General features: G+C 49.5%; 1 protein-coding gene across 1 annotated transcript in view; it reads right to left on the bottom strand.

Moving 5' to 3' along the window:
* Positions 1-1461: 1461 nt before the first annotated feature.
* LOC137385168 (NACHT, LRR and PYD domains-containing protein 12-like) overlaps positions 1462-26435 on the bottom strand; it is a 56561-nt gene continuing 31587 nt past the window's right edge. The window contains exons 6-12 of the mRNA XM_068060136.1: positions 12603-12689; positions 12298-12468; positions 11982-12152; positions 11669-11839; positions 8792-8962; positions 2182-2349; positions 1462-2014 (exon numbers count right to left, since the gene is read on the bottom strand). Coding sequence (XP_067916237.1) covers positions 1927-2014; positions 2182-2349; positions 8792-8962; positions 11669-11839; positions 11982-12152; positions 12298-12468; positions 12603-12689 — 1027 coding nt within the window. The 3' untranslated portion in view covers positions 1462-1926. The remainder of the gene's footprint in view (positions 2015-2181; positions 2350-8791; positions 8963-11668; positions 11840-11981; positions 12153-12297; positions 12469-12602; positions 12690-26435) is intronic.

Here is a 26435-nt window from a genome sequence, read left to right as displayed (position 1 = left end):
CTTCCGAACAGCACTGTGAGTGTACCTACCCCAAATGGACTGCAGCGGTTCAAGAAGGCAGCTCACCACCACCTTCTCAAGGGCAATTAGGGATGGGCAATAAATGCTAGCCTGGCCAGTGACGCCCACATCCCATGAATGAATTAAAAAAAAAATTCTCCCTCTAGCTAACAGTGAATAAATGTGTCTGAAATCAACAATTCTGAAAGGCCCGAGACCTTCCGTTGTATAAATCCTCCTGGGGCATAAATGAACAGTATATTAATCTCACCTCTGTGATTATAACAACTCAAACATGACTACAAGGAGGTCATTCAATCCCTCTGTGTCTTAAACCCATTGACCGGCCTTTACACATTGTCTAATTCATCAGTCAGGTCCATCAATATGTTTTCACTTTTCAAATACACCCTCAGCATCCACAGTCGTTTCAGTGAGGATCCAGATTTCCACTTTTCTTACTGGGGGAAGTGCTTCCTGACATCACCCTGATCAGCCTAGATCTGATTGTAACTTTATAACCCTGGTTAAAAGTAAACTTCAACAGAGATGCAGTAGAGTGTGAAAACAGGTGACCTGCTGTGTGAGAAGTAAAAGATAAACACCGTAGCAGAATCTCAGAGGCTCAGATATTGGTTGTGCCGAGGCAAATTAGCTGGATGTTAAGGCCACATCATTTCTACTTGCTTTTACCAGGCGTTCACATTCGAGCTGATAGGAGTCCGAGTGTGGGAAGTCAGAGATTTTGAGATTCTGACCTGGTTTGGGTGGACAGATCGTTTCCTAATTGGACAATTCAAACAATAGTGAGGTCACGATTGAATGAACTCAGTCTCCAGAGGCTTTTCTATGACCAGAAAATATAAGAAGGGATTCCATGGTCAAAACTCTCTGAAACTATTCTCAAATTTGAAGTTGGTAAGAAGTCCTGAGATGTACTTGTTAAGATAATGTATCATTTAATTCAACATCACACAATAACAATTCTCATCAGTACTGTTACATCATCCAGGAGGCAGTGATACAGAGGTGAAGTTTAATAAAACATTTCCAAGTGGAAGTCATTATACAAATCCAGGTGAGTACAGGTAACAAGTCCGTTCATCGACCCCTCAGTTTCCTCAGGATGTTTCACAGGGTCATTGCACCTTTTCACAATCTCATGGTTTACAGTCTCAGGTGATTCCGTTTGAAAATTCAGTCCACAGTAAGTACACAATGTTTAATTTCCATGGTAACACCAGTACCTGCTCCCATGCTGGTGCCAGAAACACGTTAAGTTCAGGATCCTTAAACACTATAAATGCTCACGATCACCCAGACAGAACAGTGGGATTCCTGACTGGCACTTTCGCCATTTCTCCTCTCGCAGTGCTGACCCATCCTGCGTGCACCAGTTTCAGGAACCTCCCAGATACTCCCTCTGGGTGACCCCAGGCACTGTGTATTGGTATCTATTGGACGGTGGGATCAATCCAAGCTGAACAGAGCCTGTCTCCATCCTGAACACACACAGGTTCACTTCCCAGCAGGGTCACTGGGTACTGATACTGAGTGGAACCCTGGATAACGTAATTCCCAAACCCAGGGATATTGAGTGTAATTACCAGTGTCCCACTGCAGCCCAGACTGAGCCCCACCCTGGACCCTTCCTGTCTGTACATTTCCCCAGTGCCCCATTGGGGAACATTCAGTCCCGGATATCCTGCAGAAGCAGCGCTGTGGGGCCGGGCGGCTGAGTCACGTGACCATGTTGCTGGGCCTCTGATGTCACAATGGGAGATGACACTCGCTCAGCTCGAACTAGAAACAGTGAAACAGCCAATAGGATTTAAACCTGGAGCGCGGCCAATTAAAGGGGAAGGACAGAAAATTGGCCAAAAATGTTTATATGGAGAAACCAGTGATGTTTACAAATTGAAATGTTCACACAAACACATCCAGTCCGGGTCTCGTACCCTGCAGCGACTTCAGCTGATTTTCTCCATTTGAACTGAACTGATGCCCCCCTAAACTGAAACAGATTAAAGATTAAACAGGAAATAAACAGACTGAACAATAGTGTAAATAACAGGGAGACTGGGATTAATATTTTAATAATAATTAGAGATATTACTGATAAGAGTGACTGAATCCCATTTATATTTCATTTATTAATTAAACATGAACACAAACACTCACCAGATCTGCTCCAGACTCCTGCAGTTCAGTATGAGGCAGCTGAGAGCGGGGACAGATCGGTCTGTGAAGGAGTTCAATGTCAGGTTCAGAAATGTCAGTGACTGGTTTGTACTGAGAGCAGAGGCAAGATCCTCGGCGCAAGAATCTGTGAGACCGACATCCCGTAGACTGGGGATCAGAGAGAGAAATAACAGGAATCAGTGTAAATCTCCAGCATTCATTAATAACACTATTACTGATATTAATAAATAATAATTAATAATATTAATTAATAAAGATGTTGAAAGGTTCTTCACCATTTCCACAAAGTAGATGGGATTTGAACAAACTAAACAGGAAAGACTGGCAGAGGTCATTGCATCTCACAGGATAAGTACCACCTGCCTCAAACCCGGCAGCCCCCGGTCAGTAATGTTCTGTCCCGCCACAGTCCACTTGCTTCAATGGGTGCTTGGAGCTCAGGGTCATTGCCTGACAAGTGGACTGTAACATCACACCAAACAGCACGACAAAAAAAGGAAAGAAGGTACCAGCCCTTCGATTTGCAAACTGGAATGTCAGGAATGTGTGTCCTGGCCTGTTGGAAGACCATACACGAATCAACGATTCTCGGAAGACCGCCATCATTAACAATGAGCTCAGTAGACTCAATGCCAGCACTTCATTGCAGCACTTCAGGAGACATGCCTCCCTGCGAGCAGATCTCGAAGAGAGCAAAACTACACCTTCTGCAGGCAGGGATCCTGAAGAACCAAGGCAGCATGGAGTGGGCTTCGCCATCAGAAACTCTTTGCTCAGCATGATAGAGCCACCTTCAAATGACTCGGAGTGCACACTGTCCATTCGACTGCTCACCGCCTCTGGTCCAGTACACCTGCTCAGCATCTAAGCTCTAACACTCTGCTCCCCACCTGAAGTTAAAGACCAGTTCTACAAGGAATTCCATAATATCATTAGTAGCATTCCTAATACCGACCATTTGTTCCTGCTGGGGGACTTTAACGCCAGGGTTGGGGCCGACCATGACTCGTGGCCCTCCTGCCTCGGGCGCTATGGCATTGGAAGGATGAATTAGAATGGACAGAGACTGCTGGAGTTGTGTATCAAATCATAACCTCTGCATCACAAACTCGTTCTTTCATACTAAACCGGCATTTCTTTCAAGCCAGCAAGATCGATCTGGAACCTTTTCTGACACTTTTAGTAGAATGTGCATCAGCCAACAATGAACAATTATCTACATAACATTCAATGAGTATGTGATCTTCAGTAAACCCCTTGTATAGAATCTCACTTACAATATTTGACAAATAGAATCCCATATCCACTGTCTCCACAAGGGCCAGTGTGTCAATCAGCTGAAGTACTTTTAACAATCCTTTTTATTTTCTGAGCTTCCCAAGCTGAAGGACAGTATCTCCCATTTTCACCCATCAGTAATATTATGAAACCAGCTGCACTAGAATACCCATCAGGAAGATTAGCATGTGAACCATCGCTAAAAATGACTAGTTTCATGTTCTTTGGGTCACCTAGGGATGGGAACTTAAACACACATTTCTCCAGATTTCTCATCGGGACACAACCCATGTCCACATCTCCACTTCATTCTTCCACTGGTTATTTTTTATACTTATTTGTTTTGTGGGATGTGGGCGTCACTGGAAAGACCAGTATTTGTTGTCCATCCCTAATTGTCCTTGGGAAGGTGGTGGTGAGCTGCCTTCTTGAACCTCTGCAGTCTATCTGGTGCAGGTACATCCACAATGCTGTTAGAGAGGGAATTCCAGGATGTTGATCCAGCAACAGTGAAGGAACGGTGATATATTCTCAAGTCAGGATGGTGTGTGGCCTGGAGGAAAACTTCCCACGCATCTGCTGCCTTTTCCTTCGAGGTGGAAGAGGTCGTGGATTTGTAAGGTGATGTTGAAGGAGGCATGGTGAGTTGCTGTAGTACATCTTGTATCTGGTACACTCTGCTGCTATTGTCCGTCCCTGGTAGAGGGAGTGAATGTTTAAGGTGGTGAATGGGGTGTTGATCAAGTGGGCTGCATTTATCCTGGATGGTGTTGAACTTCCTGAGTGTTGTTGGAGCTGCCCTCATTCAGGCAAGTGGAGAGTATTCTATCACACTCTTGATTTGTGCCTTGCAGATGGTGGACAGGTTTGGGGAGTCAGGGGGTGGACTACTCGCTGTGACTGGGGGGAAGCAGGGAGAGAGCGACGGGGAGAAAGCGGGGAGAGAGCGGGGAGGAAGCGGGGAGAGAGCGAGGGGGGGCAAGCGGGGAGAGAGCGAGGGGGGGCAAGCGGGGAGAGAGCGAGGGGGGGCAAGCGGGGAGAGAGCGAGGGGGGGCAAGCGGGGAGAGAGCGAGGGGGGGGCAAGCGGGGAGAGAGCGAGGGGGGGAAAGCGGGGAGAGAGCGAGGGGGGGAAAGCGGGGAGAGAGCGAGGGGGGGAAAGCGGAGAGAGAGCGAGGGGGGGAAAGCGGGGCGAGAGCGAGGGGGGAAAGCGGGGAGAGAGCGAGGGGGGAAAGCGGGGAGAGAGCGAGGGGGGGAAAGCGGGGAGAGAGCGAGGGGGGGAAAGCGGGGAGAGAGCGAGGGGGGGAAAGCGGGGAGAGAGCAAGGGGGGGAAAGCGGGGAGAGAGCGAGGGGGGGAAAGCGGGGAGAGAGCGAGGGGGGGAACGCGGGGAGAGAGCGAGGGGGGGAAAGTGGGGAGAGAGCGAGGGGGGGAAAGCGGGGAGAGAGCGAGGGGGGGAAAGCGGGGAGAGAGCGAGGGGGGGAAAGCGGGGAGAGAGCGAGGGGGGGCAAGCGGGGAGAGAGCGAGGGGGGGAAAGCGGGGAGAGAGCGAGGGGGGGAAAGCGGGGAGAGAGCGAGGGGGGAAAGCGGGGAGAGAGCGAGGGGGGAAAGCGGGGAGAGAGCGAGGGGGGGAAAGCGGGAGAGAGCGAGGGGGGGAAAGCGGGGAGAGAGCGAGGGGGGGAAAGCGGGGAGAGAGCGAGGGGGGGAAAGCGGGGAGAGAGGGAGGGGGGAAAGCGGGGAGAGAGCGAGGGGGGGAAAGCGGGGAGAGAGGGAGGGGGGAAAGCGGGGAGAGAGGGAGGGGGGAAAGCGGGGAGAGAGGGAGGGGGGGAAAGCGGGGAGAGAGGGAGGGGGGGAAAGCGGGGAGAGAGCGAGGGGGGGAAAGCGGGGAGAGAGCGAGGGGGGGAAAGCGGGGAGAGAGCGAGGGGGGGAAAGCGGGGCGAGAGCGAGGGGGGGAAAGCGGGGAGAGAGCGAGGGGGGAAAGCGGGAGAGAGCGAGGGGGGGAAAGCGGGGAGAGAGCGAGGGGGGGAAAGCGGGAGAGAGCGAGGGGGGGAAAGCGGGGAGAGAGCGAGGGGGGGAAAGCGGGGAGAGAGCGAGGGGGGGAAAGCGGGAGAGAGCGAGGGGGGGAAAGCGGGGAGAGAGCGAGGGGGGGAAAGCGGGGAGAGAGCGAGGGGGGAAAGCGGGGGAGAGCGAGGGGGGGAAAGCGGGGAGAGAGCGAGGGGGGGAAAGCGGGGAGAGAGCGAGGGGGGAAAGCGGAGAGAGAGCGAGGGGGGAAAGCGGAGAGAGAGCGAGGGGGGGAAAGCGGAGAGAGAGCGAGGGGGGAAAGCGGGGAGAGAGCGAGGGGGGGAAAGCGGGGAGAGAGCGAGGGGGGGAAAGCGGGGAGAGAGCGAGGGGGGGAAAGCGGGAGAGAGCGAGGGGGGGAAGGCGGGGAGAGAGCGAGGGGGGGAAGGCGGGGAGAGAGCGACGGGGGAAGGCGGGGAGAGAGCGACGGGGGGAAGGCGGGGAGAGCGCGACGGGGGGAAGGCGGTGAGAGAGCGACGGGGGGAAGGCGGGGAGAGCGCGACGGGGGGAAAGCGGGGAGAGCGCGACGGGGGGAAAGCGGGGAGAGCGCGACGGGGGGAAAGCGGGGGGAGAGCGACGGGGGGGAAAGCGGGGAGAGCGCGACGGGGGGAAAGCGGGGGGAGCGCGACGGGGGGAAAGCGGGGGGAGAGCGACGGGGGGAAAGCGGGGAGAGCGCGACGGGGGGAAAGCGGGGAGAGCGCGACGGGGGGAAAGCGGGGAGAGCGCGACGGGGGTGAGTGGGGAGAGAGCGATGTGGGGAATTGGGGAGAAAGCGTGGGGGTAAGTCAGCATAGAGCATAGGGGAAGTGGGCACAGAGCAGTGGGAGAGAAGCAGGGAGAGAGCAGGGAAGACAGCGAGGGGGGGAATCAGGGAGAGAGCGAGTGGGGAAGGCGGTGACAGAGCGGGGAGAGAGCGAGGGGGGGAAGCGGGGAGAGCGCGTGGGGGGGGTAAGCGGGGAGAGAGCGAGGTGGGAAGGCGGTGACAGAGCTGGGAGAGAGCGAGGGGGGGGAAGCGATGACAGAGCGGGGGGAGAGCGAGGGGGGGAAGCGGGGAGAGCGTGAGGGGGGAAGCGATGACAGAGCGGGGAGAGAGCGAGGTGGGAAAGCGGGGAGAGAACGAGGGGGGAAGTGGGGGGAGAGCAGCCTTAAGAACTTGGGGGCGGCTGGTGCGAGTGTGCACTCCTGCTCCCCAGCCCCCGGCCACTGACTGCAGGCCACACACTCCCTGCTTCCTCCTGCTGTCTTCCCCCACCGCTCGCTCCCCACCCCCCTCTTTGCTCCCCTCTACCAACCCCTCTTCGTTCTCCATCCCCACTCCCCCCCGCTCTTCACCCACCATCCTCACTCTGGTCGCCCGCTGCCCCACCCCTCCCTCTCTCTGCTCTATCCGCTCCCCCCTACACCCCCCCCCCACCCACCCCGCTCCCTGTCCAGCGATTGTGTGCTGCCAAGGGTTTAGGTTGCCTTTCTGTGATTATTTGAGCAGCGCCATCTTTATTCCTGGCAGCTACCCGAATACCGCAGACAGTGACTTTTCAGTGCAGCAGGCTGTATTTACACGTGTCAGTGCAGCGCCACCTAGTGGTTACATTGTCAGCAAACACAGCCTTTTTTTCATAACCTTCGACCTTCACCTTGAGGTGACCATTCTCTGTTACCATATTCTACTCTGGAAATCCAGTTGGTGAAGAATATTGCTGGAGCTAATCTTTACTCAGTCTTACATTAATTTAGAGTTTAGCATTACAAACATACACCTCCTCACTCAACCACACCACAGTATCGATAAGTTCCTCTTTCTATGTGCTCAAGTGAAACCCCAGTTACTGCCCACTACCTGAACGTAATTAATATACAACTAGCACTTTCTCCAGTTCCAGTATTTTACAGTCCGGGTTCCTCAGAGCCTCAGACAGTAGTTTCACTCCTGAATCTCCCAGTTCATTATCATTCAGGTCCAGATCTGTCAGTGACTGGTTTGTACTGAGAGCGGAGGCGAGATCTTTGATACAAGAATCTGTGAGTTTGTTATTTTCCAGCCTGGGATCAAAGATGGAGAAATAACAGTATTTGGAGTAAATCCCCAGTGTTTATTAATAACATTATCACTGATGGTGTTATTACTCGAGTAATATGTAGTGCTCAGTAATAACACCAAGGCTGATACTATTAATAATGCACAGTGATTATTAATGACACTATTACTGATATTAATACTAACGTAGTGTCAGATACCCAGTTATTATAAAGGGGGGAAGCGGGAAGAGAGCGAGGGGGGGGAAGCGGGAAGAGAGCGAGGGGAGGGAAGCAGGAAGAGAGCGAGGAGGGGGAAGTGGGTGGAGAGCAAGGGGGGAAAGCAGGTGGAGAGCAAGGGGGGGAAGCGGGTGGAGAGTAAGTGGGCGGGAAGCGGGTGGAGAGCAAGGGGGGGAAGCGGGTGGAGAGCAAGGGGGGGGAAGCGGGTGGAGAGCAAGGGGAGGGGAAAGCGGGTGGAGAGCAAGGGGGGGAAGCGGGGGGGGAGCAAAGGGGGGGGAAGCGGGGGGAGAGCAAGGGCGGGAACTGGGGGGAGAGCAGCCTGAAGAACTTGGGGGCGGTGGGTGCGAGTGTGCACTCCTCCTCCCCAGCCCCCGGCCACTGACTGCAGGCCACTCACTCCCTGCTTCCTCCCGCTCTCTCCCCACCCCACTCTCCCCACCCCTCTTCGTTCTCCATCCACACTCCCCACTGCTCCTCACCCACCATCCTCACTCTGGTCGCCCGCTGCCCCACCCCTCCCTCTCTCCGCTCCCCCCCAGACCTCCTGCACCCACCCCGCTCCCTGTCCAGCGATTGTGTGCTGCCATGGGTTTGGGTTGCCTTTCTGTGATTATTTGAGCAGCGCCATTTTGGTCCTGGCAGCTACCCGAACACCGCAGACAGTGACGTTTTAGTGCAGCAGGCTGCATTTACACATGTCTCAGTGCAGCGCCACCTAGTGGTTACAGTGTCAGCAAACACAGCCTTTTTGTGAGAGCCTTCGAACTTCACCATGAGGCGACCGTTCTCTGTTACCATATTCTACTCTGGAAATCCAGTTGGTGAAGAATATTACTGGAGATAATCTTTACTCAGTCTTACATTAATTTAGAGTTTAGCATTACAAACATACACCCCCTCACTCAATCACACCACAGTATTGATAAGTGTTTCTTTTTATGTGCTCAACTGAAACCCTAGTCAATGCCCACTATCTGCACACAATTAATATACAACTAGCACTTACTGCAGTTTCTGTATTTTACAGTCCGGGTTCCTCAGAGCCCCAGACAGTAGTTTCACTCCTGAATCTCCCAGTTTATTATAACTCAGGTCCAGATCCGTCAGTGACCGGTTTGTACTGAGAGCGGAGGCGAGATCTTCGATACAAGAATCTGAGAGATTGTTTTCTACCAGCCTGGTAACAAAGATGGAGAAATAACAGGAATTAGAGTAAATCCCCAGTGTTTATTAATAACATTATTACTGATGGTGTTATTACTAGAGTAATATGCAGTGCTTAGTAATAACACCATTGCTGATACTAATAATAATGCACAGTGTTTATTAATAACACTATTACTGATATTAATAATATACAGTGTCAGATACCCAGTTATTACAAGGGGGGAGAAGCGGGCAGAGAGCGATGGGGGGGAGAAGCGGGCAGAGAGCGAGGGGGGGAGAAGCGGGCAGAGAGCGAGGAGGGGGAGAAGCGGGCAGAGAGCGAGGGGGGAGAAGCGGGCAGAGAGCGAGGAGGGGGAGAAGCGGGCAGAGAGCGAGGAGGGGGAGAAGCGGGCAGAGAGCGAGGGGGGAAGAAGCGGGCAGAGAGCGAGGGGGGGAGAATCGGGCAGAGAGCGAGGGGGGGAGAATCGGGCAGAGAGCGAGGGGGGGAGAAGCGGGCAGAGAGCGAGGGGGGGAAGCGGGCAGAGAGCGAGGGGGGAAGCGGGCAGAGAGCGAGGGGGGGGAAGCGGGCAGAGAGCGAGGGGGGGGAAGCGGGCAGAGAGCGAGGGGGGAAGCGGGCAGAGAGCGAGAGGGGGGGAAGCGGGCAGAGAGCGAGAGGGGGGGAAGCGGGCAGAGAGCGAGGGGGGGAAGCGGGCAGAGAGCGAGGGGGGGAAGCGGGCAGAGAGCGAGGGGGGGAAGCGGGCAGAGAGCGAGGGGCGGAAGCGGGCAGACAGCGAGGGGGGGGAAGCGGGCAGAGAGCGAGGGGGGGAAGCGGGCAGAGAGCGAGGGGGGGAAGCGGGCAGAGAGCGAGGGGGGGGAAGCGGGCAGAGAGCGAGGGGGGGAAGCGGGCAGAGAGCAAGGGGGGGAAGCGGGCAGAGAGCGAGGGGGGGAAGCGGGCAGAGAGCGAGGGGGGGGAAGCGGGCAGAGAGCGAGGGGGGGAAGCGGGCAGAGAGCAAGGGGGGGAAGCGGGCAGAGAGCGAGGGGGGGAAGCGGGCAGAGAGCGAGGGGGGGGAAGCGGGCAGAGAGCGAGGGGGGGAAACGGGCAGAGAGCGAGGGGGGGAAGCGGGCAGAGAGCGAGGGGGGGAAGCGGGCAGAGAGCGAGGGGGGAAGCGGGCAGAGAGCGAGGGGGGGAAGCGGGCAGAGAGCGAGGGGGGAAGCGGGCAGAGAGCGAGAGGGGGAGAAGCGGGCAGAGAGCGAGAGGGGGGGAAGCGGGCAGAGAGCGAGAGGGGGGGAAGCGGGCAGAGAGCGAGGGGGGGAAGCGGGCAGAGAGCGAGAGGGGGGGAAGCGGGCAGAGAGCGAGAGGGGGGGAAGCGGGCAGAGAGCGAGGGGGGGAAGCGGGCAGAGAGCGAGGGGGGGAAGCGGGCAGAGAGCGAGGGGGGGAAGCGGGCAGAGAGCGAGGGGCGGAAGCGGGCAGACAGCGAGGGGGGGGAAGCGGGCAGACAGCGAGGGGGGGAAGCGGGCAGAGAGCGAGGGGGGAAGCGGGCAGAGCGAGGGGGGGAAGCGGGCAGAGAGCGAGGGGGGGAAGCGGGCAGAGAGCGAGGGTGGGAAGCAGGCAGAGAGCGAGGGGGGAAGAGGGTGGAGAGCGAGGGGGTGAAGCGGGGGGGGGGAGCAGCCTGAAGAACTTGGTGGCGGCGGGTGTGAGTGTGCACTCTTCCTCCCCAGCCCCCAGCCACTGACTGCAGGCCACTCACTCCCTGCTTCCTCCCGCTCACTCACCCCACTGCTCGCTCCCCACCCCTCTTCGTTCTCCATCCCCACTCCCCACCCACCATCCTCACTCTGGCCGCCTGCTGCCCCAGCCCTCCCTCTCTCCGCTCCCCCCCACACACCCCGCTCCCTGTCCAGCGATTGTGGGCTGCCATGGGTTTAGGTTGCCTTTCTGTGATTATTTGAGCAACGCCATCTTTAGTCTTGGCAGCTACCCGAACACCGCAGACAGTGACGTTTCAGTGCAGCAGGCTGCATTTACACGTGTGCCAGTGCAGTGCCACCTGGTGGTTACATTGTCAGCAAACGCAGCCTTTTTTTCATAACCTTCGACCTTCACCATGAGGCGACCATTCTCTGTTACCATATTCTACTCTGGAAATGCAGTTGGTGAAGAATATTACTGGAGCTAATCTTTACTCAGTCTTACATTAATTTAGAGTTTAGCATTACAAACATACACCTCCTCACTCAATCACACCACAGTATCAATAAGTGGCTCTTTATTTGTGCTCAACTGAAACCCCAGTTACTGCCCACTACCTGCACACAATTGGCACTTACCCCAATTTCTGTATTTTACAGTCTGGGTTCCTCAGAGCCTCAGACAGTAGTTTCACTCCTGAACCTCCCAGTTCATTATAATTCAGGTACAGATCCGTCAATGATCGGTTTGTATTGAGAGCAGATGCGAGATCTTCGATACAAGAAGCTGTGAGATTGTTTTCTACCAGCCTGGCATCAAAGATGGAGAATTAACAGGAATCAGACTAAATTCCCAGTGTTTATTAATAACATTATTACTGATGGTGTTACGACTAGAGTAATATGCAGTGCTTAGTAATAACACCATTGCTGATACTAATAATAATGCACAGTGTTTATTAATAACACTATTACTGATATTAATAGTAACATACAGTGTCAGATACCCAGATATTATAAACACAATCTCACACAGTCTGGTACTTACCACAGTTCCTGTATTTTACAGTCTGGGCTCCTCAGAGCCTCAGACAGTAGTTTCACTCCTGAATATCCCAGTTTATTACAACTCAGGTCCAGCTCTGTCAATGACTGGTTTGTATTGAGAGCAGATGCGAGATCTTTGATACAATAAGATGTGAGATCGTTTTCTCCCAGACTGGGATCAAAGATAGAGAAGTAAAAGGAATCAGAGCAAATTCCCAATGTTTATTAATAACATCATTACTGATATTAATAACAATTCACATTGTCAGATACCCAGTTATTATAAACACAATCTCACACAGTCTGGTACTTACTACAGTTTCTGTATTTTACAGTCCGAGTTCCTCAGAGCTTCAGATAGTAGTTTCACTCTTGAATCTCCCAGATTATTACCACACAGGTTCAGATCCGTCAGTGATTGGTTTGTACTGAGAGCGGAGGCGAAATCTTCGATACAAGAATCTGAGAGATTGTTTCCTCCCAGCCTGGGATCAAAGATGGAGAAATAACAGGAATCAGAGCAAATCCCCAGTGTTTATTAATAACGCTATTACTGATATTAGTAATAATGATGCACATTGTCAGACATCCAGTTATTATAATCACAATCTCCCACAGTCTGGTACTTACCACAGTTCCGGTATTTTACAGTCCGTGTTCCTCAGAGCTTCAGACCGTAGTTTCGCTCCTGAATCTCCCAGATTATTATCACTCAGGTCCAGAGCAGTCAGTGATCGGTTTGTACTGAGAGCGGAGGCAAGATCTTCGATACAAGAAGCTGTGAGATTGTTTGCTCCCAGACTGGAATCAATAACGGGAATTAGAGTAAATTCCCAGTGTTTATTAATAACACTATTACTGATATTAGTAATAATGATGCACAGTGTCAGATACCCAGTTATTATAAACACAATCTCACACAGTCTGGTACTTACTCCAGTTTCTGTATTTTACAGTCCGGGTTCCTCAAAGCCACAGACAGTAATTTCACTCCTGAATCTCCCAGATTATTGGAATTCAGTCTAAACACAAACAGACAGAGAGTGAGAAACAAATTGAATCAAACCCTGGACCGGATACAATTCACTTTCTGTTGAATGTTACAGGAAACACTGAAAAAGACTTGAGGAAATTAATAACCAGATTTTCCTGTCACTGACAATGAATCTCACACTGTCGAACTCCTCATATATTCAGGAGCTGTCAATAAACATCAAAGAGGGAAGTAACGGGACAGAAGGTAGGTGATTGGTTGGTGAGTATTACAGTGTGTTTTTGTTTCTCTAAGTGACAGCATTTGAATAAAGTATTGCTTGGGGAAATAAATCTATTACTTTATTAAATTAATCAGATAAATGAACTAATTAATACATTTATTATGAATTGTTTTAAAAGACCTAATTACATTTATTCATGTTATCAATAAGGAAATTAATTATAAAAGACTAGCGATGACAGGGCAGGCTACGTGTTGGGACTGTAGGATGTGGGAGTTTGAGGATAGTGAGACTGTCCCACATTCCCACACCAACAGGAAATGTCTCCGTCTTCAGTCATTCCAGCTCAGAGTCAATGGGCTGGAATGTGAGTTCGAGACATTCCCAAACATAAGGGAGGGGGAGGAATTTCTTCACAGTTTTATCCAGAACACAGTCACAGCTCAAAGAAAATCACAGGTTCAAGAAGAGGGTGTAAACATTCGGGAGCAGCACGGTGAGGACTGAGGAGAGATTGAGAAGGAGGTTCCTCAAACACAGGTCCTGTCCAAAAGGTACAATGTACTTGTTACCTGTGAGGACAAGGGGAAAGACTGTGGGGAGGACAGTCACAATGTAGACCAAGGTACTGTGGCTCAGAAGACTGTCCAAGGGGGACAGAGCAGAATAGAATGTGGTAGTGATAAGGGTTTCCATAATTAGAGGGATGGATAGCGTCCTCTGCAGACATGAATGAGAATCCTGTCGGGTGCGTTGTCTACAAGGTGCCAGGGTAAGGGATATCTTATGGTGACAGGAGAGCAATTTGGAAGGGGAGGGAATAATCCAGTTGTCGTGGTCGATGTTGGAACAAACGACATATGTAGGAACCGGGAGGAGATCCAGCTGAGGGAATATCAGGTGTTCGGAGCTAAATTAAAAAGCAGGATCTCAAGGGCAATAATCACTGGATTATTTCCCAATCCACATGCAAATTGGCAAAGAAACAGTCAGATCAGGAGAATTAAAGTGTGGCTAAAGAACTGGTGTGGGAAAGAGGGGTTCCTTTAAATGAAACACTGGCACCGGTACTGGCACAGGAAGGAGTAATACTGAGTTTACAGACTCCACCTGAACCGGGATGGGACCTGTGTCCAAGTGGAAAGGGTAAATAGGGAGGTGGTAAAGGCTTTAAACTAATAAGACGGGGCAGGGTGGGGGTGAGGGGGTGTGGGGGAGATGGGGAGGGACGAACAGAAAATGAATTCAGCCTGAATAGAAACAATACAGGTTAAGTGGAGCATTCTCATAGAGTCGTACAGCATAGAAACAGGCCCTTCGGCCCACTGCATCCATGCCAAATCCCACCTGCCTGCATTAATTCCATATGCCTCTATGACTCTCTCATTCAAGTACCTGTCCAGATGCCTCTTAAATGTCGCTACTGTTCCTACCTCCACCACCTCCTCTGGCAGCTCATTCCAGATACCCACTATTCTTTGTGTGAAAAATTTACCCCTTTGATCCCCTTTAAAACTCCTCCCTCTCACCTTAAATCTATGCCCTCTAGTTTTAGTCACCCCCACCATGGGAAACAGACTTTGGCTATCTACCCTCTCTATGCCTCTCATAAATTTATATACTTGTATCATGTCCCCTCTCAGCTTCCTTTGCTCCAGGGAAAACAGACCCAGCCTATCCAATCTCTCTTTATAACTCAGGCCCTCCAAACCAGGTAACATCCTTGTGAATCTTTTCTGCATTCTCTCTAGCTTAATCACATCTTTCCTGCAGTACGATGACCAGAACTGCACACAGTACTCCAAGTGTGGCCGAACCAACGTTATGTACAACTGCAACATGACGTCCCAACTCTTGTACTCAATGCCTCAGCTGATGAAGGCAAGCATGCCATATGCCTTCTTCACCACACTGTCTACCTGTGTTGCTACTTTCAGGGAACAATGTACTTGCACCCCAAGGCCTCTCTGCTCAGCAACACTCCCTGCCATTCACTGTCTATGCCCTGCCCTGGTTTAATTTCCCAAAATGCATCACTTCACACTTGTCTGCATTAAATTCCATTTGCCAATCCCTTGCCCACTTTCCGAGTTGATCTATATCCTTTTGCAACCTTAGACGACATTCTTCACTGTCCACTCTACCTCCAATTTTGGTGTCATCTGCAAACGTACTAATCATGCCCCTTACATTCACATCCTAGTCATTAATATATATGACAAACAACAGAGGTCCCCGCACTGATCCCTGCGGCACATCACTGGTTACCGGCCTCCAATCTGAAAAACAACCCCCCACTACCACCAAGCCAAATTTTGTATCCAATTTGCTGGCTCACCCTGGATCCCATGTGTTCGAACCCTCTGGACCAGCCGACAATGCGGGACCTTGTCAAAGGCCTTGCTAAAGTCCATGTAGACAACGTCCATCACCCTGCCCTCGTCAATCCTCTTGGTCATCTCCTCAAAAAACTCAATCAAATTCGTGAGACATGATTTCCCACGCACAAAGCCATGCTGACTATCCCTAATCAGACTATGCCTTTCCAGATGCATAGAAATCCTGTCTCTCAGAATCCTTTCCAATAACTTTCCCACCACTGATGTAAGGCTCACCGGCCTGTAGTTCCCTGGCTTATCCCTGCTGCCCTTCTTAAATAAAGGCACAACATTAGCTATACTCCAGTCTTCCGGTACCTCACCTGTGACTAACGATGATACAAAAATCTCTGCCAGGGCCCCAGCAATCTCCTCCCTTGCTTCCCATAGCATCCTAGGATACACCTGGTCTGGCCCTGGGGAATTATCTACCTTAATGCGCTTCAAAACCTTCAACACCTCCTCCTTTGTAATGTTGATATGCTCCAGGATATCGCTGTTCCCTCCCTTGAACTCACTAGCTTCCATGACCTTCTCCACAGTAAATACAGACGAGAAGTATTCACTTTGAGACCTCACCCATTTCCCATGGTTCCACACATAGATTGCCACACTGATCTTTAAAGGAAACTACTTTCTCCCTAGCTACCCTTTTACTCTTAATATACTTATAGAATCTTTGAATATTATCCTTTATCTTATCGGCCAGGGAAATCTCATGGCCCCTTTTCGCCCTCCTAATTTCCTTCTTAAGTGTACTCCTGCATCCCCTATACTCCTCGAGGGACTTGCTTTATCCCAGCTGCCTACACCTGACATATGCCTCCTTCTGAGAGTTCCTGTCTGATGCCATCGAAATTCGCCTTGCCCCAATTTAAGACTTCAACCTGAGGACTAGTCCTATCCTCTTCCATAACTATCTTGAAGCTAATAAAGTTATGGTCACTGGTCCCAAAGTGCTCCCCCACTGACACATCAACCACCTGCCCAGTCTCATTTCCCAAGAGGAGGTCGAGCCCCTTTTCTAGGAGAGCCATCCACACACTGCTTCAGAAAACTATCCTGGACACACTTAACAAATTCTTCCCCATCTGATCTCTTAGCACGAAGGCAGTCCCAGTCAATATTGGGGAAGTTAAAATCACCTACTATTACAACCCTATAATTCCTACACCTATCTGTGATTTCCCTATATATGTGCTCCTCCAATTCCCTCTGACTATTGGGGGGCCTATAGTATAATCCCATCAAAGCGATCACCCCTTTCTTATTTTCTAAGTTCTACCCATATGGCCTCACTGGACGTTCCCCCCGGGATATCCTCTCTCAGTACTGCCGTGATGTCCTCCCTAATCAATAGTGCAGCTCCCCCTCCACTCTGACCTTCACCTCTGTCACACCAGAAGCTTCGGTACCCCGGAACATTGAGCTGCCAGTCCTGCCCATCCCTCAACCACGTTTCCATAATAGCTACAATATCACAATCCAATGTACTGATCCACGCTCTGAGTTCATCTGCCTTACTTGTAAGGCTTCTTGCATTAAAGTAAATGCAGTTTAGCCAACCAGACCATCCACGCTCCCTGTCCTGCCTCCTGGACTTGCTTGCTTTAACCTCTACATTTATCTCAACTATCTCGTCGGAGAGGCTACTACTTTGGGTCCCACCTCCCTCCCAGTTTAAATCCTCCCAAGTAGTACGAGCAAACCTCCCCGTAAGGATATTGGTCCCCTTCCAGTTTAGGTGCAACCTGCCCCTCTTGTACAGGTCACCTCTGCACCAGAAGAGATCCCAATGATGCAAGTAGCTGAAGCCCTCCCGCCAACACCAGCTCTTCAGCCACGCATTCATTTACCTTATCCTCCTATTCCTACCCTCACTAGCACGTGGCACAGGGAGTAATCCTGAGATTACAACCCTAGAGGTCCTGCTTTTTAACCTTCTGCCGAGCTCCCTATATTCACTTTGCAGGACCTCATCTCTCTTCCTGCCCATGTCGTTAGTACCAATATGGACCATGACCTCTGACTGCTCAACCTCTCCTTTCAGAATGTCCTGCAGCCGCTCCGAGACATCCTTAACCCGAGCACCAGGGAGGCAACATTCCATCCTGGAGTCTCATTTGTGGCCACAGAAACGCCTATCTGCTCCCCTTACGATAGAATCCTCCTATCACTATAGCTCTTCCACCCCTTTTCCTCCCCTGCTGTGCAGCAGAGCCCTCCGTGGTGCCACAGACCTGGCTGTTGCTGCTTTCCCCTGGGAGCTCATTCCCCCCAACAGTGTCCAAAGCGGTATGTGTGTTTGAGAGGGGGATGACCACAGGGGACTCCTGCACTACCTGCCTACGTCTACTAGTCCATCTGGTGGTCACCGATCCCTTTTCTGCCTGTGCAGCCATTACCTGCGGTGTGACCACCTCACTAAACGTGCTATCCACGACGTCCTCAGCATCGCGGATGCTCCACAGTGAATCCACCAACAGCTCCAGCTCTGTAATGCAGGTAGCCAGTAGCTGCTGATGGATATACTTCCTGCACACATGGTCATCAGGGATACTGGAAGCGCCCCTGATTTCTCACATAGTGCAGGAGGAGTATACCACAGGGCTGAGCTCTCCTGCCATGACTTACCTTTAAATTAGTTTAGTTACTCCCGTTAAAAATACTAATTACACTCGGGGCCTTGTTCTACCCACTACAATATAAAGTCCTTAATAAGCTACACTGAATTTAAAAAAAAACACTCTTTAGTAGTACTCATTGGACAGAAAAAAAAGTGAGGACTTCGATGGAAAGGAGGTCAATAGAATTATGGAGTATGATTGTAAAAAGCTGGTTAAAAAATAAAGTAAGAGGAACTGCGAATACAAATGATTTAAACTTTTCATACAGCAATGTACACAGTGTCTGTAATAAAACAGGGGAACTGGAGGCAATACTACATTGTGAGGATCCATATTAGGGATTACTGAGACATAGCTATGGAAAAATCTGGACTGAGCATTAAACATTGCAGGATATAAACTACTTAGAAAAGAGAGAGAGGAAATTGGGGAGGTGCAGTAGCTGTAATTAATACTGAAAACAATGGCAGGAGCAAAAAGTGACACGGCCATCAGCAAGACAGAAATAGAATCCACATGGATAAAGATAAAAGATAATAAAGGATCAACCACATTCACAGGGATAGTCTACGGATCACCGAATAGTGGAAGGAAGGTGAGGGAGAAGTATACAAAGAAATTAGGGAAATTAATAAAAACACATGGAATAATAATCATGGGGAATTTCAACTAACATGAGATTAATTGGCCAGAAGAGACATGTAAAGGAAATAAGGGAATGGAGTTCCAACAAAGTGTACAAGACTCCTTTCTAACCCAATATGTAAGAAGCTCAACAAGGGAGGATTCCCTACTGGATCTAGTAATGGGGAATGAGCCAGAGCAGATAAAAGTAAAAGTAGGGGAACATCCAGACAATAGTGAACATTAATATTATATACTTAAAGATAATAATTGAGAAGGAGGTAAGTATGACGAAGACCAGGGAATAGATTGGAGAAAAGTGGATTTTGAGGGTCTGAGAATAGAGCCGAGGAAAATAAAACTGACAACAATATTGTCAAACAGTGATGTCGAACAGCAATGGGAAACATTTAAAACCATGTTGGACATATTCCAGGAAAAATATATTCTGCTAAAAAGACAAGAACAAGTGAAACACTAATGAGTTACCATGGATAAATAAAGACATCAGATAAAGAAAAATGAGGTCTTGGAAAAAGACAGACACTAAGCACATGAGCAGCAGGGGGGAGCATGACAAAGAGATTAGAAATTTTCAAAAAGGACAAAAAGGAACAATTAAATTATCAAGGAGCAAATAGTAAAATATTTTCTAGGCACATAAATAAAAAAAGGAAAATCATGATGGAAAAGGGTCAATTATTGATGGTCAGGATTATATCACAACAGACAATGATAGAGAAATGACAGAAATATTAAATAATGACCTTGCTTCAATATTTACCAGGAAAACAGGATAGGTGGACAGATTAGAAATCAGATAACAGCATTGAAAATAAAAAGGTGAAGTTTTAAATAAACTAATCAAACTCAGAGGATAAAAACCCCTGGTCCAAATGGATTACATCCACACATTTTAAAAAAATCTCGGGAAGAGATAGCAGAGACATTACTACACATTTCTAATCATTCTTTAGAGAAAGGTGTCGTGCCAGAAGACTGACAGATCGCTTACATTATATCTATATTTAAGAAAGGAGATAGAACATGTACAGGGAACTATAGACCAGTTGGCTTAACATCAGTGGTAAAAAATAATGGAATCTCTACTAAAGGTGGGAAGAGAAGAATATCTAGAAACCAAAGATATAATAATGAAAAGTCAGCATGGATTTAAAGAGAAAGTCTTACTTAACCAGCCTTGTTGAATTTTTTGAAGAGGTGACAGAGAAAGTAGACAATGCTAATGCAGTAGATGCAATTTATCCAGATTTTCAAAAAGTCTTTGATAAGGTATCACAGAACAGACTAATGAATAAGGTCAGAGATTGCAGGATCAGGGATCAAGCAGAATGGACAGCAAGCTGGCTTCAAAACAGAAAGCAGAGAATAGGGATAAAGAGTAGTTACTCAGAATGGCAGAAGGTGGAAAGTGATGTTCCACAAGGATCAGTGCTGGGATCACTGTTTTACAATTTATATTAATGATTTAGACTTTGGAATCAAAAACACAATTTCTAAATCTTCAGATGGCACCAAACTTGGGGTTGTGGGGATAGTTAATCTGAGGAGGATAGCAACAAATTACATGAAGATATTCACAAACTTGCAGAATGGACATGTAATTGAAAAATTAATATCAACATAGATAAATGTGAGGTATTACATTTTTGGAAAGAAAAGCAAAGAGGTTACATATTACTTACAAAATAAGAATCTAAATGGGGCAGAGGAGGTAAGGGATCTGGGAGTACAGATACACAAATCACTAAAAGTAATTACACAGGTTAACAGTTAACCAAGCACTAAGGTTTATTCCTAGGGGGTAGAATTGAAAAGTATAGAAGTTATGCTAAACTTGTGTCAAACCCTGGTTGGACCACACCTGGAATACTGCAGACAATTCTGTTCACCATATTATAAAAAAGATATGGAGGCACTGGAGAGGGTGAAAAATATTTACAAGGATGATACCAGAAATGTAGGGAATACCGATCAGGAGGGAATGAACAGGCTGGTCTCTTTTCTTAAAAAAAAAGAGCAGGCTGAGGGGTGATCTAATAGAGGTGTTTAAAAGTATGAAAGGTTTCAATAGAGGAGACACAGAGAGAATGTTTCCACTTGTGGGGAAAAGCAAAACTAGAGACCATCAATGTTAGATAGTCACCCACAAATCAAACAGTGAATTCAGATTGGTCAGTCCTGTATGATGTGTTACCTCCCTGGTGCTGGGGTAAAGGATATCACGGAGAATGGGCTAAGTACATTCCAACAAGCTGGAAAGGTCGGGGAATCAAAGCCAGGGCTCCTTGGATAATGAGGGAGATAGAGAATATGACAAAATAAAAAAACAGTGTATGGAGCATGTCAGGTGAATTCTTCAAGCAGGAACCAGGCCAAACACAATGGGCTGGATTTTACCGAGCCCCTGATTTCAGGCTCCATGGTGGGGGAGGTGGAAGATGCTTCTGGCAGAGGCTCACCATGGAGCCCGACTCCGGGAGGGCCCGGCCTGATCCTCCTGGTGGTGACAAGGCTCTGTGACGGCACCCCTGCCGCTGGGCGACGGGACCTGCATTGAAATATTTTAATGAATAGATTTAAATAAACTTACCTCGAATCTTCCGGGCCCACCACGATCTCCAGTGCAGCAGCCGGCACTCCCACACCTTCACTTCCCCGTCTGGGAAAAGCAGGCAGGACACTGGTGCGGGGTGGGGGGGGAATTAAGATTTTTTGTGTGGCGTGGGGGGGGGGGGAGCGGTGATGGGGGGATGGGGGTCAAACAATCATCATCTGTATAGGGGATTGTGGGAAGGGATGAACTTTAAACTTTGTACAGTCTGGGGGAACCAAAGGTCACGTTTCAAAGGTAAGTGTTTTGTGGGGGGAAAGGGAAAATACTTAATGTAATTGTTATGGGGGGTGGGAAAGGGCCGTTACTATTTTGTTTGGTAAATTTTGGGGGCAGCACTGGCTGCCCTTGAAAAATGGCACCAGCTCCTGCACACAGACATGTGACACCATTGCAGATGTCAGACAGCCCGTCCCCTCCACTTTGTCGGGGGAGGCCATGCCGGCTATTTAACTGAGCTGCCGTGTGGGAGATTGTTGCAGCTCTGATGTGTGAGGTCATCTGAGAATGGAATGGCAGTTAACGTAAAAGGGAACCCAAAAATCCATTTTTAAAAAATTCATTCATGGGATGTGGGCGACGCTGGCCAGGCTAGCATTTATTGCCCATCCCTAATTGCCATTGAGAAGGTGATGATGAGCAGCCTTCTTGAACCACTGCAGTCCATGTGGGGTAGGTACACTCACAGTGCTGTTCGGAAGGGAGTTCCAGGATTTTGACCCAGTGACAGTGAAGCAACGGCGATATAGTTACAAGTCAGGATGGTGTGTGACTTGGAGGGGAACTTGCAGGTGGTGGTGTTCCCATGTATTTGCTGCCCTTGCCCTTCCAGTTGGTAGAGGTCGCGGGTTTGGAAGGTGCTGTCTAAGGAGCCTTGGTGCATTGCTGCAGTGCATCTTGTAGATGGTACAGACTGCTGCCACTGTGCGTCGGTGGTGGAGGGAGTGAATGTTTGTAGATGGGGTGCCAATCAAGCGGACTGCTTTGTCCTGGATAGTGTTGAGCTTCTTGAGTATTGTTGGAGCTGCACCCATCCAGGCAAGTGGAGAGTATTCCATCACTCTCCTGACTTGTGCCTTGTAGATTGTGGACAAGCTTTGGGGAGTCAGGAGGTGAGTTACTCGCCTCAAGATTCCTAGCCTCTGACCTGCTCTTGGAGCCATGGTATTTATATGGCTACTCCAGTTCAGTTTTCGGTCAATGGTAGCCCCCAGGATGTTGATAGTGGGGGATTCAGCGATGGCAATGCCGTTGAATGTCAAGGGGAGATGGTTAGATTCTCTCTTGTTGGAGATGGTCATTGCCTGGCACTTGTGTGGCGCGAATGTTACTTGCCACTTATCAGCCCAAGCCTGGATATTGTCCAGGTCTTGCTGCATTTCTACACAGGCTGCTTCAGTATCTGAGGAGTCGTCAATGGTGCTGAACATTGTGCAATCATCAGCGAACATCCCCACTTCTGACCTTATGACTGAAGGAAGGTCATTGATGAAGCAGCTAAAGATGGTTGGGCCAAGGACACCACCCTGAGGAACTCCTGCAGTGATGTCCTGGAGCTCAGATGATTGACCTCCAACAACCACAACCATCTTCCTTTGCGCTAGATATGACACCAGCCAGCGGAGGGTTTTCCCCCTGATTCCCATTGACCTCAGTTTTTCTAGGGCTCCTTGATGCCATACTCGGTCAAATGCTGCCTTGATGTCAAGGGCAGTCACTCTCACCTCACCTCTTGAGTTCAGCTCTTTTGTCCATGTTTGAACCAAGGCTGTAATGAGGTCAGGAGCTGAATGGCCCTGGCGGAACCCAAACTGAGCATCACTGAGCAGGTTGTTGCTAAGCAAGTGCCACTTGATGGCACTGTTGATGACACCTTCCATCACTTTACAGATGATTGAGAGGAGGCAAATGGGGCGGTAGTTGGCCAGGTTGGATTTGTCCTGCTTTTTGTGTACAGGACATACCTGGGCAATTTTCCACATTGCAGGGTAGATGCCAGTGTTGTAGCTGTACTGGAACAGCTTGGCTAGGGGCGCGGCAAGTTCTGGAGCACAGGCCTTCAGTACTATTGCCGGAATGTTGTCAGGCCCCATAGCGTTTGCAGTATCCAGTGCCTTCAGTCGTTTCTTGATATCACGTGGAGTGAATCGAATTGGCTTAAGTTTGGCATCTGTGATGCTGGGGACTTCTGGAGGAGGCCGAGATGGATCATCAACTCGACAGTTCTGGCTGAAGATTGTTGCAAATGCTTCAGCGTAATCTTTTGCACTGATCTGCTGGGCTCCCCCATCATTGAGGATGGGGATATTTGTGGAGCCACCTCCTCCAGTTAGTTGTTCAATTGTCCACCACCATTCACGGCTGGATGTGGCAGGACTGCAGAGCTTAGATCTGATCTGTTGGTTATGGGATCGCTTAGCTCTGTCTATCGCATGCTGCTTATGCAGTTTGACATGCAAGTAGTCCTGGGCTGTAGCTTCACCAGGTTGACACCTCATTTTGAGGTATGCCTGGTGCTGCTCCTGGCATGCCCTCCTGCACTCTTCAATGCACCAGGGTTGGTCTCCTGGCTTGATGGAAATGGTAGAGTGGGGAATATGCCAGGCCATGAGGTTACAGATTGTGGTTGAGTACAATTCTGCTGCTGCTGATGGCCCACAGCGCCTCATGGATTCCCAGTTTTGCATTGCTAGATCCGTTCGAAATCTATCCCATTCAACACGGTGATAGTGCCACACAACACGATGGACGGTATCCTCAATGTGAAGGCGGGACTTCGTTTCCACAAGGACTGTGCGGTGGTCACTCCTACCAATACTGTCATGGACAGATGCATCTGCAGCAGGCAGACTGGTGAGAATGAGGTCGAGTATGTTGTTCCCTCGTGTTGATTCCCCCACCACCTGCCGCAGACCCAGTCTAGCAGCTCTGTCCTTTAGGACTCGGCCAGCTCGGTCAGTAGTGGTGCTACCGAGCCACTCATGGTGATGGCCATTGAAGTCCCCCACCCAGAGTACATTTTGTACCCTTTCCACCCTCAGTGCTTCCTCCAAGTGCTGTTCAACGTGGAGGAGTACTGAGTCATCAGCTGAGGGAGGACGGTAGGTGGTAATCAGTAGGACGTTACTTTGCCCATATTTGACCTGATACCATGAGACTTCATGAGGTCTGGAGTCGATGTTGAGGACTCCCAGAGCAATTCCCTCTCTACTGTATACCACTGTGCCACCACCTCTGCTGGGTCCGTCCTGCCGGTGGGACAGGATGGACCCGGGGATGGTGATGGCAGTGTCTGGGACATTGTCTGTTAGGTATGATTCCGTGAGTACGACTATGTCAGGCTGTTGCTTGACTAGTCTGTGGGACAGCTCTCCCAACTTTGGCACAAGCCCCCAGATGTTAGTAAGGAGGACTTGGCAGGGTCGACAGGGCTGGGTTTGCCGTAGTCGTTTCCGGTGCCTTGGTCGATGCCGGGTGGTCTGTCAGGTTTCGTTCCTTTTTATGGACTTTGTAGCGGTTAGTTACAACTGAGTGGCTTGCTAGGCCATTTCAGAGGGCAAGTAAGAGTTAACCACATTGCTGTGGGTCTGGAGTCACATGTAGGCCAGACCAGGTAAGGACAGCAGATTTCCTTCCCTAAAGGACATTAGTGAACCAGATGGGTTTTTACAACAATCGACAATGGTTTCATGGCCATCATTAGACCAGTTTTAATTCCAGATTTTTTATTAAGTTCAAATTCCACCTTCTGCTGTGGTGGGATTCGAACCTATGTCCCCAGAGGAATACCCTGGGTCTCTGGGTTACTAGTCCAGTGATAATACCACTCCGCCACCGCCTACCCTGACAGCATGTAAATAGTAAGAAACATAGAAACCGTCCAGCACAAAAGGAGGCCATTCAGCCCATCGTATCTGCCCTGGTCAAACAAGCCATCCACCCAAAATAATCCCACCTTCCAGCACCTGGTCCACAGCCCCACAGGTTACAGCACCCTCGGTACATGTCCAGGTACCATTTAAAAGAATTGAGAGTTTCTGCCTCCACCACCATTCCTGACAGTGAATTCCAGACACCCACCACCCTCTGGGTGAAAACGTTTCCCCTCATGTCCCCTCTAATCCTTCTACCAATCACCTTAAGGGCTTAAGGGGGTAGTAAGATGTGGCGTGAGGCCTCTTAGGGTCAAAGAGGGTGATATATGCTGAGAGGTGCAGGGCAAGGCTAGAACATGAAATGAGTATTTTATATCGGTGTTTACTAAGAAGGTGGAATCTGACAAAATCCCGGTTGAAGTGGAGATGGTAGGGGTAATGGATGGGGTGAAAATTGATCGGCAGGGCGTACTGGAAAGGCCTTCTCTGCTTCGAGTGTATATGTCACCTGGTCTGGATGTCTTGCATCCAGGTTGCTTAAGGAAGTGGGGGTGGAGATATGGAAGGACTTGTCATAAACTTCCAATCTTCCCTAGATATGGGGAAGGTGCTCGAGGATTGGAGAGTGACAAATGTGACACCCTTGTTCAAGAAAGTTTGTAAGAACATGTGTAGTAACTACAGACCAGACAGTTTAACTGTGTTGGGTAAGATTTTGGAAACAATGATCAGGAAAAAAGTGAACAGGTATTTGGAGAGGTTTGAGTTAATTAAGGAGAGTCAGTACGGATTTGTAAAAGGTAGATCATGTTTGACTAATCTCACTGAATTTTTTTAATGATGTAAGAGAGAAGGTTGATGAGGGGAATTCGGTGGACGTTCTCGATATGGATTTTAAAATAGCTTTTGACAAAGTTCCACATAAAAGGCTGATTAATAAAAAAACATCAAGGTGCATCGAACAGAAAGGTCAGTGTCAGCTTAGACAAAAACAAAAAACTGATTTAAGGATGGAAACCAGTGAGTGGTGGTAAATGGTTGTTTATCAGACTACTGGATGATAGACATTGATATTCCGCAAGGGTCAGTGCTGGTGCACTGATTTTATTTGTGACATTTCTAAATGACTTGGATGTTGGAACAGAGTAAAATTTCAAAATTTACTGGTGATACCAAACTCGGAGATGTAGCAGACTGTGAGGATGTCACCAATCGACTGTAACAGGGCAGAGATAGACTAATAATATAGGCAGACAAGTGGCAGATGGAATTTAAAACAGTGAAGGGTGAGGTGATGTATTTTGGCAGAATGGGGAGGCAGAGGCAATATAGACTTAATGTCATAGTTCTAAAGAGTGTGGAGGGACAGAGGGACAATGTCTTCCCTAATCAGTACTGTCACCACACTTCCC

Source organism: Heterodontus francisci, chromosome 28, assembly GCF_036365525.1.
Source record: "Heterodontus francisci isolate sHetFra1 chromosome 28, sHetFra1.hap1, whole genome shotgun sequence".
NCBI classification, from domain to species: domain Eukaryota; kingdom Metazoa; phylum Chordata; class Chondrichthyes; order Heterodontiformes; family Heterodontidae; genus Heterodontus; species Heterodontus francisci.
Note: the sequence above shows the minus strand (reverse complement) of the source record. Positions and strands in the feature narration are given on the sequence as shown.